The 12,093-nt window shown below is 40.5% G+C and overlaps 1 protein-coding gene across 3 annotated transcripts in view; it reads left to right on the forward strand.

The window, feature by feature from the left end:
* dock4b (dedicator of cytokinesis 4b) overlaps positions 1 to 12,093 on the forward strand; it is a gene marked incomplete at both ends in the record, with an annotated part of 117,991 nt that overhangs the window by 69,857 nt on the left and 36,041 nt on the right. For all 3 annotated transcript variants that reach the window (XM_079263285.1, XM_079263284.1, XM_079263283.1), the window contains 10 exons: positions 296 to 458; positions 2,539 to 2,645; positions 3,901 to 4,054; positions 5,619 to 5,716; positions 5,860 to 5,943; positions 6,995 to 7,095; positions 7,883 to 7,964; positions 9,019 to 9,189; positions 11,182 to 11,374; positions 11,837 to 11,973. In XM_079263285.1, coding sequence (XP_079119411.1) covers positions 296 to 458; positions 2,539 to 2,645; positions 3,901 to 4,054; positions 5,619 to 5,716; positions 5,860 to 5,943; positions 6,995 to 7,095; positions 7,883 to 7,964; positions 9,019 to 9,189; positions 11,182 to 11,374; positions 11,837 to 11,973 — 1,290 coding nt within the window. The remainder of the gene's footprint in view (positions 1 to 295; positions 459 to 2,538; positions 2,646 to 3,900; positions 4,055 to 5,618; positions 5,717 to 5,859; positions 5,944 to 6,994; positions 7,096 to 7,882; positions 7,965 to 9,018; positions 9,190 to 11,181; positions 11,375 to 11,836; positions 11,974 to 12,093) is intronic.

Genomic DNA, 12,093 nt, shown 5'->3' on the forward strand with positions numbered 1-12,093 from the left:
TGCCCATTTCTGGTTCAGCAATGTGACAGTCTGCCTCTGTGGTTTTCTGCACTGCTTTAGCCTTGGAGAGAAAATAGAGTCAAATATAACCCTGCTGCCACCACATGCACGCAACCCCCAATACACATAGCACACATGGAAACCTCATCTCCCTCTGTATGTTACTCTCTGTTGGTTGCACACTGTTTGCGCTGCTGCATTCGTCTACTTTCTGTCTGACTGTGACCACCATGTCTACATTTGTGCTCTTAATATTCCTCCAACTCCCCAGCTTTCTCCTCTCTGGTCTTTGCAGAGTCATGTGGCTGCTGGCTCAGGTGAACCAGGTGGGGATGAATACCACTCGCTGGTTCTGTACCACAACAACAGCCCCCGCTGGGCAGAGCAGATCAAGCTTCCCATCCCGGTTGACATGTTTCGAGGATCGCACGTCCGCTTTGAGTTTCGACATTGCTCCAGTGAGTGAGAACAGAGTTTGGTTTATTCACAGTTTCTCCGCACAAGACATAAACAGGGATGCAACACCTTGAGATGCTGCGGGTTCCATAGTGGACTGACTACAGACGTCTTAGTGACTTGGGACTTAAACTAAATACCATCAGATGATTATCTTGTTCTGTATTCTACACATCTACACGTTCTCTCTAAAGAATTATAGGTTCTTCCTTTTTAAACTTATTTTACTCATCCCATTGGTTGGACTTGCCTCCAAATATATGATGTCCAATTATATAAGATTATAAATGTTTCCATAACTACCCATTTTCTTATTTCCAAATCAGACAAAACTTAAATAATGGTTCTTTAACTTTTTCTGGACTACAAAGAGAAGGTGATGTCTCTTTTCTCATAACAAGCCTATATTCTTATTTCCAAACCAGAAGGCTGTGTTCAGCAGATAAAGTAGCCTTATTATTGCTGGCAGTGCTAGTATTGCCACCCAAGGGCTGCTTGTTAAAGTTCTAATTTAGACCTGCAGTGACACCCAACTAAGGAGACAATAAAACATCCACTAAGGCTTCCAACCAATAAGACAAAACAGCCTGTAGAAATATGATTAGCAGGCACTCTCATTTTCAGGAAAGGCAAAATGAAAAGTTCACATTTCTCTAAATGTGCATTTAAATGCTATGTTGCTCATGGATTCATTAGGCACCAGCATTTGTAATTGTTCATTTATAATGTGGACTGTGTTGTTCTAAATGCTACTAAAGGGAGCTGTAAGGATCTGTCTGCAGTGCAATTCTTTTCTAAAAGGATGATTGTTTGTTTGTTGATTGGTTCTGTAATTTTCCCTCACTAGGAAATAGGGAGGGGGGCCTCCTCAGGGTGCGGTCCAAATCATTTCTAGCGAGGTTCAACGCTTCTTAATAAGATTGCTTCAGTTCATTGGGGTTTGCAGGCATTCATTTACGCACAGCCCTCTTTTAGTCCCGTCACAGCAATTCAATCAGGTTGAGGTTTGCGTTTTGACTGCTTGATTTGTTTCTGTTTTGCTCATTTCTGCTTAATGTTTGGGGTCGTTGCTGCATTCCAAAAGATTTGGCCGTTTGACTCTTTATATTTTGGCATACAGAGGAGTTCACGGTCGACTCAGTGAGTGCAAGTTGTCGACATCCCTCGACTGCAGAGCAGTACCAAATAACTACACTTCTTTCATCAGGCTTAACAGTTAATATGAGGTGTTTGTGCTGATAGGAATGTGACATCTTTACACGGTTAAACCTGCATTTAACACTTGACAACTTAATGTTACTTGATTTCTGTGGCTTTGAATCTAAGAAAGAGAAACATTTCTTGCAGTCCACTTTCATTTCCAGCTCTGATCACATTAGCATTTTACTGCTAAAGCAGCTGATAATTTAGATTACATGGTTTCATGATGCACATTATGCCAGAGCTGCAGATACTCAATAATTTCTATGATAGGATCTTAAGAAAAAAAAAAAAACTAAATCCAAAAACAAGTTTCTCTGCTTTTACTCAGTGGTATTAGGTTGTGTAATTTAGTCACTTTCCGCTGATGTTAGAGTAATGTGGATATCAGTGAATATTTCACCTTACTCAGCAGTACAGCTTGGTATGTCATAGAGCACCTGTGGTATGTGGTTTCCTGTCAGCAATGATATTTTTAGGAGTTTTTCACTCTTTGTCAAACACTTGGAAAGTTAATCTGTTCACTATTTTTAAAATTTAAAGTTTTAAAGTTTAAAATTTCCATTGTTCAAGTCATGTTCACATCGTCTTTCTAAGCTTGCCTGAGAAAATCCTCATATTCATGCAAGTAGAGAAGCGGATACAAACGATGCTGCTACCTTCTCTTGATATGATTACTATTTATGTATTTAAATTTCAGCAAACAGTTGAGGATGTTTCTGAGCTTTTGTAGGATAAAAGATCAGAACACGTCAGCTGATTCTACATATAAGTTGGAAACTATTTTGTTTTAGACAGTTTTTTTTTTTTTTTTTCTGTCTTGTGGCCTGAGCTTTTGCATTTTGGACTTATATAATGTCTCCATCTGATGTTGTTTGGCAGCTAAAGACAAGGGGGAGAAGAAACTGTTTGGCTACTCCTTTGTTCCTCTGATGCAGGAGGATGGCAGGACCCTGCCAGATGGCACCCATGAGCTCATCATCCACAAGGTAAGAACAGAGTGTCCTCACAATAAAGCCTTGGACTTAAAATATGAAAATTACTGGACTGTGTCCTTGGAAGGTTTCTTTTTTTTTCTTTTTTTTTTGCACACAAAGCACTCTCACATTGTACTACAGAATAAGTTGTGAGCTCTCCCCTCTTCATAAATAAATAACAAGTCTGAGATTCTCTGAACTAAACCCATGCGGTGTTTTGTATTGCTCAGGTGTTGCCACGGATACTTTAGAAGGGATTACACATTGTATGGGATGATGTGAATCATTCCCTTTAAATGGCAACATGCACTCAACCGTCTTATCATACTGTTTGGTGCCACTGGCTGACAAACGGCTCACATCACTCCATTTCAGGCTGACGGGCCAGTGAGTAATGCCTTCTTATGCAACATTCTGAGGTTGAATTTAACCATGAGTGAGAGAGCGTGTATGCCCGCACATGTGCAAGCAAACAGATAGCTTATCCTCAGAGCCGGCGTGACTATTATTTCCATTTTCTGCATCTCACACATTTCAAACAACTCATCTTTTTCACACTTTTAGGACTTTTGACATATCAAGAGACTCTACTACAGAGCTGTTTTGTGCGTAATTCGGAATAATTGCAGACTGCTTGCTTGTTATCCTCAGCTGCAGGCGAAGGGTGTGTAAGATCAGTGGATGATGGGGGGAAAAGTGATGGGAATTTATAGTTTTTATTGGCTAGAGGGTGTTTGAGTAGTTTATTAAAAAGAAACAAACAAAAAAAGAAAAGTCTGATTTCTTACCGATTGCCAAACCTATTGCTGCCAGTTTTAGAAGACAACTTTCTTTGCTTTGTGTATTACCGCTGCTGGAAGGGTGAAGACTCATTGTAATGCCAGATGGAGGGCTGCTGAAGAGCTCAATGAAACTGGCATGGCCTAGTTTCTCCTCAGACTCAAAAATAGACATGGAAGAATCAGACCAAAGTGTGTGGTAGCTTTGGATCTCAAACAGCCTCAGCTGTGCAGTACATCAGGGCTGCTCATTCGATCCCCACCAACATTTCATGCTCGGCTTCTGTAGTTTCATCACCAGGCTAAATGTTCAACTAAGAGCACTAAGCAAGGTGCTTTTGAACGTCTCGTCGTTCGTATCTTTGACATGATGTGTGTGAAGAATCCACTTGAAATCCAAAATACTGAACAAAAATATGGTGTAAAATTCTGGCGTTATAACCATTTATTGCATTTAATTTATTTGTTGTTCATTTCGTCGTTTCTAGTGTGAAGAGAACACCAGCTTGGCTGACTGTTCACGCTACCTGAAGATGCCATTTTCCAAGACCAACCTGCCATCCAACAATCAGACACTGAAAGGCACCAAGGAGTCTTTCTGGATCACCAGCTTCCTCTGTTCCACCAAGCTCACACAAAATGGTAAAATGAATGGACAGAGATGAACATTTTGGCCTGTTGAGGTTGTTTTGGCTGCTACAAACCTGTGAATATTATGCAATCTGCAGAGAAGTTTAAAAAAGAAACCTTTTTAAACTCATTTGGCTTTTGTCTACTGTTGGAAAGGGGACAGTGAGTGTTGTGTCCCAGATCAATGATGTTTTAATCAGCTCCAGTCCTGACTGGTGTTGATGGAAACATGGCATAGGTGGTAACATCTGTCCCTTGAGTGTCGACTCGGAAGACATTGTTGGGTAAAACGTGTCCATATTCTCTTGTAGATAATAAAGAGCTGTATGAGAAATATTATCAGCATGTTTTATCTGTAGAAAGTTCAGAAAGACGCAGGTAAAAAGAGAAAAAAATAACTGGCTAACGTCTGCATTGACTGCAGGATTGCTCGCAGTGGCTGTTTGTCTATTAAAAATAGGGCTAAGTAGACAAATGGGTGAATGTTTAAATAAAAACACAAATAGATCACACTTTTAAGGAATTATGAGAGTGCCATACAAAAAGATATAATTTGGAAAAGAATAGAAAATTGAATAAGAAAATGAAAAGCAAAATTAATAAGGGACTAGATACAGTAAATGCTGAAGCAGTTATTAGAGAATATAGGATTAGATGTGGATTAGCTTTTGCTGCTCCATTATATTTGCTGCTTTTGTCATTATTTCTCTGTTCCTGATGCTTTTTACATTTCTGAATAATTTCCCACTTTACGTGCTAAACTTAAAAATTCCATACTAAATCACCAGATACTGGTATTACACCTGCAGCCTTCAACTTACAAGTCCAGACCATCCCTACTGGCAGTCAAGCCTCTCTAAACAGTGATTCTGTCATTTTGCAGGATTTTGACAACATAACATAACAGGATTCAGTACGTTCTTATACCAGACATGTGGAGTTTCATGCTTTTCAAAGTTTTCAGGGACAGGTTTTGTTATGTGTGCAGGCTTTTCCTGGAGTCCAATCGCATTGCTACTGGCAACGGGAAAAGACTCCATTTCCATGCAGATTTTCTTGTACAAAAATTATAATAAACCAACAAATCCTGTTTTTACAGTCTACATGCAGTCAGATTTGCAGACGGATTAGTTTGTTGCATTTAAGGGAATAAATACATTAAAAAAATCAATATTTAGTGAAACATATGTGGCTGCTGAGCTTTCAACACTGGAATTTTTAGCACATATTTTGAGACACACAAACTCAGCAACGTGCACATAGAGGTGCAAAAGGAGAGCCAACTACAAGACCTTTTTCTGGATGCTGATGTTTTATTCATGTGTATGTCTGGGGATTCAGCTGCAGGAAAAGGACTTTCTATCTCCTTTATCCCTCTGCACTTGAAAAATTTTGTCATTTGTTTGGATTTAGTGACATTTTGGAGGTTTAATTGAGCAGTGCTTTGTGATGCGAGTTGTATTTCCATCTCAGTCTTGCTTTAAATTTACAAAAAAAACAAAAAGATGTGCATAAAGGTTGCTTCCACCAGTCATGTCAGGGTTAAAAGCTTCTTTCGTTCTTTGTCTTCCTCTAGGTGATATGTTGGACCTGCTGAAGTGGCGAGCCCATCCTGAAAGGATCAATGACAGCCTGTCTAAGCTGAAAGAGATCGATGGTTCGGAGATTGTCAAAGTGGGTCCACAGTCTTCTCCTCACCATTGATTTGATTTCACTCTTACTGTATTTTGGTTCTGACAACATCAGAGAATGTGTGATATTTAAAAAGCTGAAGCCCTGGATTAAACCCCACTTTTTTTTTTTCCTATGTTTTCCAGTTTCTTCAGGACACACTGGACACCCTCTTTGGCATTTTGGATGAAAGCTCACAGAGATATGGACTGAAAGTGTTTGATTCACTGGTAAGAAGTTTTCTCTGACAATGAGGTCGGTCTTTTTCTTTTCCATTTTCTCTCCCAACTTTATATAGCGAGCACTATCTGATCAAAACAGCAAGGAGAGAAAAAAAAAAAAAAGATCAAGTGATGGGACACTTCACAGCTTGCTGAGCCAGTCCCGCCATGGTCACGCTGTGCTGAGCCGAAGCCCAAAATCAATCTGTTTCTCTATCTTCCCTGTCTCTGTCAACTTCTGTCTCGCTTCACATCAGCCTCATGTTGACATAAAAACACACTTTTCTTCATACACCGACGTGTTATCATTGATGAAGAGGTTTGATGACATGGGGCTCTTATCATATTTGCTTTTCATGGTTTTGAGATCAATCCAGCTAGCTGTGTAAGTGAACTTATCTTTTGTGGTTTGGACCGGTTTTAATAACTTGTGCACTGGTGGTTTTATAGCACAAACAGTAGTTTTTTTTTCTTCCTCATCTGTTCCGTTTTCCAAGAAAAATACTGTTAAATCATTTGAATCTAAGTTCCCTGTTTTACCATTTTGCAGATTTAAGGTTCAGATGACTCAAAAGCTTCTGAACTGTGGAAGAAATACCCTCAATTCTAAAGAAATACCAGATATGCTTAAAAACCATGCGGAAAATATTTGTCGATGGAAAGCTCCAGTGACTGTGGATTTAAATACATCATTCCCCAAATGAATTCATCCTAAAGAGAATTTTACTGTATGACGTTTCTGCTTATTCCATCGGTTTGAAGGGATTTTCCAACAAAACCTTGAATCCATCCAAAAAAAATCTCGGGAAAGAAATTGACAGTCATTTATGGACGCCAATAAACAAATGCAGTCTTCGCTTTGGTCATATGAGCAGCGCACGCAGTGATGTGGCATCAATGAAATGCTGCCGACTGTAAATGCGTCACCTGGAGTTGAGATTATTTTTTCAGCCCATTAAGGGTGAAGCTTTTAGTTTTGGTTTATTTTTAAGAGGGGAGAAAAAAAAAAAAAATCACCCGTTTTTTTAATAGCATGTCTAATTTCTTCTTCTCTTCCAAGGTTCATATTATCAACCTCCTCCAGGATAGTAAATTCCAACACTTCAAGCCTGTCATGGACACCTACATTGAGGGCCATTTTGCTGGAGCTTTGTCCTACAGGTGTGTACAGCTTTCCTCTTCACCTCCCGTGTGTGTTGCTGCTCAAGGCTGCGGAAATGCCTTGAGTATGGAATACTGCAACCTTGCCCACATATTGTGTTTTGATAACAAATCACGTGAGCAGGCGGGATGAAGCCGACCTTTGTGGGAGTCAGAGGAGTTAATCAAATGCTTATGGTGCCCCCTGGCTGATGAAAAGAGAGCGATGGCATTGTGCTGGAGCTTCTCTATACACATGTTCACAACAGGCTGCACTTACTTACAGTCTTTTTCTTCCTCCTCCACCTGCTAACATACCATTGTTGTCTTTTTTCTTTATATCTGCAACATCCACCTGGTTTAAACTCTTACTTGTAATGTTGTTGTTCTATATTAATCGGATTTTAATTAAACAGCCAGCTAAATAAAGCACACATATAACTTGTTCCCCATATAACCAGCATGGTGTGTTTATAAAGACTCAGTGGCATCCAGTCTGGGTTGAAACTGAGAGAACATTAGAAATAAAAACTGACTTTTTCTTGCCTTTTCCAGTCACCATTGTTGAGCCTCCCAGGAGCCCCGTTGATGAAATAAGCGCAATGGTGTCATGTGAAATGGGTTTACGGGTTGGGTGAAGGAGTGTTGCATTTTAAAACACGATGTTGCCTCATCGACTGTATTTTTTGCCAGCTCCACCGGCAGAGGCGATGCTGCTAGAGGTAAAGGTTGATACTAGGTGTCTGTGTGTGTGTGTGTGTGTGTGTGTGTGTGTGTGTGTGTGTGTGTGTGTGTGTGTGTGCTCTAGGGACCTGATCAAAGTACTGAAGTGGTACGTGGACCGCATTGTGGATGCAGAGCACCAGGACCACATCCAGCAGGTGCTCAAGGTGAGGCATGCAGCTGTCTTTAAACAGATACACACGAACCCGTATTTACACGCACACGCGGTTACCGCATCCACACAAACAAACAAACAAACTCATTCCTTTGCACTGCCTCTCCTGCCAATTCACTCCCCCATCAGAAGTGAATGCATCGTGCCGTTTTCACCCCCCCCCCCCCCCCCCCCCCCCCCCTTCTCGCTCTGTGACGCCATGTGCAATTTTAATCAGCGGAAACACAGCGCCTCCGGTGTTTGGGAATCCTCATCATTTTATTTCAGTAATAGATGCAGACATGCTTTGCAGATGAATTAAATGCCAGCCTGTAGTGCAGTGAATAATAAATAGGGCAGGCATCACAAAAATATCAGCAGGGTTTCCACATTTACACGCAGAAAGCCTTAAAAGCTTGCTGTCCTCAGACCAGCAAGGTCACTGTTTATCATTTTAAAGCATGTTAACAGAACAATTTATTTTCTTTTAATTCCTGAAATTTGGAGTAACGCAGCTTCTCTGATGAGTGCATATATGTGTTTGTACATATATATGTATGTGTGTGTGTGTGTGTGTGTGTGTGTGGATTTATATATATATATATGTATATATATATGTGTATATATGTATGTATGTGTGTATGTATATAGGTATATATACATATGTATACATCTGTAGGTTTTTTTTTTTTTTTGGTTTGTTTTTGTTTTTTCTGTCTTTTTTTTTTTTTTTTAAGTTTTTTTTTTTCTCCCTCTCTCTTTCTCTCTTTCTGTCTTTCTTCTGTCCTTGCCAGTCCAGTCCAGCACTACAAACTCTACAATGCAAACAATAACACAAAATAAACATAGAAATAAAATAAAAATTCAGAAAGTCAAGGGGATCTTTATATCTATAAAGCTTCCCTTGGCAAAGTAAATTTGCTCAGCAGAACACAGCATCCAGACTATCATTCTGCTTGCCTAAATGCTGGACAAGACACTTTAAAGAAAAAAAAAAAGGAGGGAACACTGAGACATTTAGTCTTTTAACCAATAAACAATAAACAGTTGTTGCTTCTTTCCTCCAGGCTAGCGAGTACATCTTCAAGTACATCATCCAGTCTCGCCGGCTCTTCTCATTGGCCACTGGAGGCCAGAACGAGGAGGAGTTCAGAGTCTGCATCCACGAGCTCTTCATGTCCATCCGTTTCTTCCTGTCACAGGAAAACAAAGGCATCAGTCCCGTCGCGCAGACGCAGGTGTGTGTATGCTCGTCTGTGCTCGTGCCTCATCAGAGGTGTCCCTTTCTGTTCGCCCGTCTAGAAATGTGTGGATTTGTGCCAGTGGGTGCTTGTGCGCTGCATCATGTTTTCTTTTTGTGGAGAAGTCCCGTTAATGCACTTGCGATGTGAGGGGAGGAATTGGTTGTAATTGAATTTCACGCTGCCAGAGGGGTCTGGAGTCAGAGCATGAATTCCTGTGACAGCTTTTTCTTCTCCGGTGGGAGGTCCGCTCTGCGGGGTGGCCGCCTTCCCTCTGATTTCAGACAAGACCAAAACAAACAAGCTAAATATGCCAAATATCATCCCAATTAGACACGAGGAACAGATGCTGCGGTGGCTGTGTAGTCGAGCACTCCTGACAGGAAATACTCTGCGTGTGTGTGTGTGTGTGTGTGTGTGTGTGCTTGTTTGTATTATTTTGTCCACTTTTCTCTTCATCATCTATTTAAAAAATTTAAGAGTCTGTCCAAAAGAAATATCAAAACACATATTCACTTTTACTGCCTTTAAAGGTGGAGTATGTACAATTTTCAATATTTTCAAAATAAATTAACTAAAAAAATTACTACAATCATAATTAGATAGTTTTTTTAAACATGTAGGTTCCAGTCTGTCCATATTTGATGTGTTATTAAATTACAAGTTTGATTAATGACAAAGACCCTTCTTAAATGTTTGCCTACCAGTTTAAAAAAAAGTGCTTTTTGTCATTAATTGAACTTGTAATTTAATAACGCATCAAATATGGACAGACTGGAACCTACATGTTCAAAAACCTTTCTAATTATGACTGTAGTTATTTTATTAGTTCATTTATTTTGAAAATATTGAAAATCTTACATACTCCAACTTTAAGGCTTCGAGCATCGTAGAAATTGAGTCCATTATGAAATATTCAAGCTGTGCCCCATTCATGCTGGTCTGAAAAGCTCTGTTTCATCCCTCCACTGACTTCTGATCTGGTTTAATCTGAATTCTCAACACAACAATAATTATGGGAGGATGCAGGTCAGGCTGCTGTTAATCCGAGTTAATCCGTTACATGTGGCTCACACACTCACTGTACCAACATTCATTAAAACACAGACTTGCAGGCACAACAGTAATTCCTGCACATGGGGAATTGGGGCTTGAAGATGGTGTGGTCCTTTGGACGTGATCAACACAAGGAGCTGTTTTACTGTTTTATAACGTCAGACAGGATCTTAAATATCAGTTAGCTCGTCTGAACAGGCCTTTTTCTCAAAACACATTTGAAATTGAAATGAAGTGCTCCATAGAAACCCAGATTCTGCGGTCTGCTGGGCTTAAGGGTCGGCACATATTGCAGCTGTGCCATAAGAACCTGACAGAACTGCGCAGGAAGAAAGAGCATCTGACGGCAAGTTGCAAACAAGTGATGGACAGAAATTCCTAGCAGTCCTTCAGCTTAATCCACGTAATCCATGGCTGCCGGAGTGCCATCCAAATCCAACCCTGTACAGTGATTCAGAGCACAACAGTTCATCCCTACTGTTGTTTTCCCAACAAAACATCTCTCCATACACAGAAGCATCAGTGTGACGTCTGTTGTGTGACTACTGGATACTTATTCTTATGTAGTTTAATAGAATATTGTGTAATGAGCTCTCCGATCCCCTCAGGCGTTTTTTCCATTTGTCATCGCCAAGCTTTTTCCTAACTGAGCTTCACAGCACCTTCACAAAAAAAAAAAGCTTCTTTCACAAGATTAAATTTGCATTATCTGCTGATTCAGTAAAAGATGCACTGCATGGGCAGGGAAATACTATTTAGGATATGAAACCATCATGCATATTCATATTAGAAAATGCTGTCCTCAGTGCTAATTTTCAGCTTGAAGGCTCTGAGCTGCAAAGCAAAAGTGATTTATTTGGCTTTGATGATAATAGATGGAGCCTTGTTTGTTTTATTCTCAACATGACCGAGCATATCTCGCTCTCTGTGCAGGCGGTGTTCTTGCGGACATTCCCCGCGATCTATGGCGAGCTGCTGAAGATCTTCACGGTGCGGGAGGTGGCTGGTTTCGTCAGGGAGACGCTGGCCAGCCTGCCAAGCACTGCCCACGCTGAAAGTCCCCTGGAAGCGGTCAAGCTGCAGTGCATTGCCAAGACAGTGGAAAGCCAGCTTTACATTAACCCCGGTGAGGACTTTTCCACACGTTCTGTTCATTATTAATGTTTGCAAACTCATAAAAAGATTTGAGCAAGTAAAGCAATGTTTTCCCATTTTGCCTTGTAATTTGCAAAGCACGCTGTTTTGCCATGGTGCATTATGTGACATTAGCTGACACACCTTGGCTAAAAGGTTCACTGAAGTGTAATAACCTCTGCTAATAAATGCTGCTTGATAAAGGCTTTACACTTATGCAAATTAGTCTCTGCATGCCCCTCCCATAATGCTCCCAGAGGCCACAAGTAGCAAGAAAAACATCCACATAATTCAGATATTCATCTCACATATCAACCATATTAACGCCGTTAATTCAGAAACTTGTGCGCATGTAAGCAAAGCAGGAAATCTGGAGCTTGAAGAAAATGATTGTGTTTCTTTTTCTGTTTACTTTTCATGCTTCTTCAATGCATAATGCCTTTTTGTGTGGCAGAATCGAGGTGTGTGTTGTTGCCCGTGGTGCTGCGAGTCCTCCACACTCACATGCAGGAGCAGAGAGACCTGGTCATGTGTGCCCGCATCCTCACCAGCATGCTCCCCCTCATCAAAAAGGAGGAAAACAGCTCTGCTGTAAGTGTTACCGCCGATAACTAAGCTGGAAGAAAAGCCCTCCTCATCCTGAATGAGACTAGTTGTCATGTTTTTCTTTGATTTTTTTATGTTGCCTGACATTAGTTACACCTGAAGATG

This window comes from Telmatherina bonti (assembly GCF_933228915.1).
Source record: "Telmatherina bonti genome assembly, chromosome: 23".
Lineage (NCBI taxonomy): Eukaryota > Metazoa > Chordata > Actinopteri > Atheriniformes > Telmatherinidae > Telmatherina > Telmatherina bonti.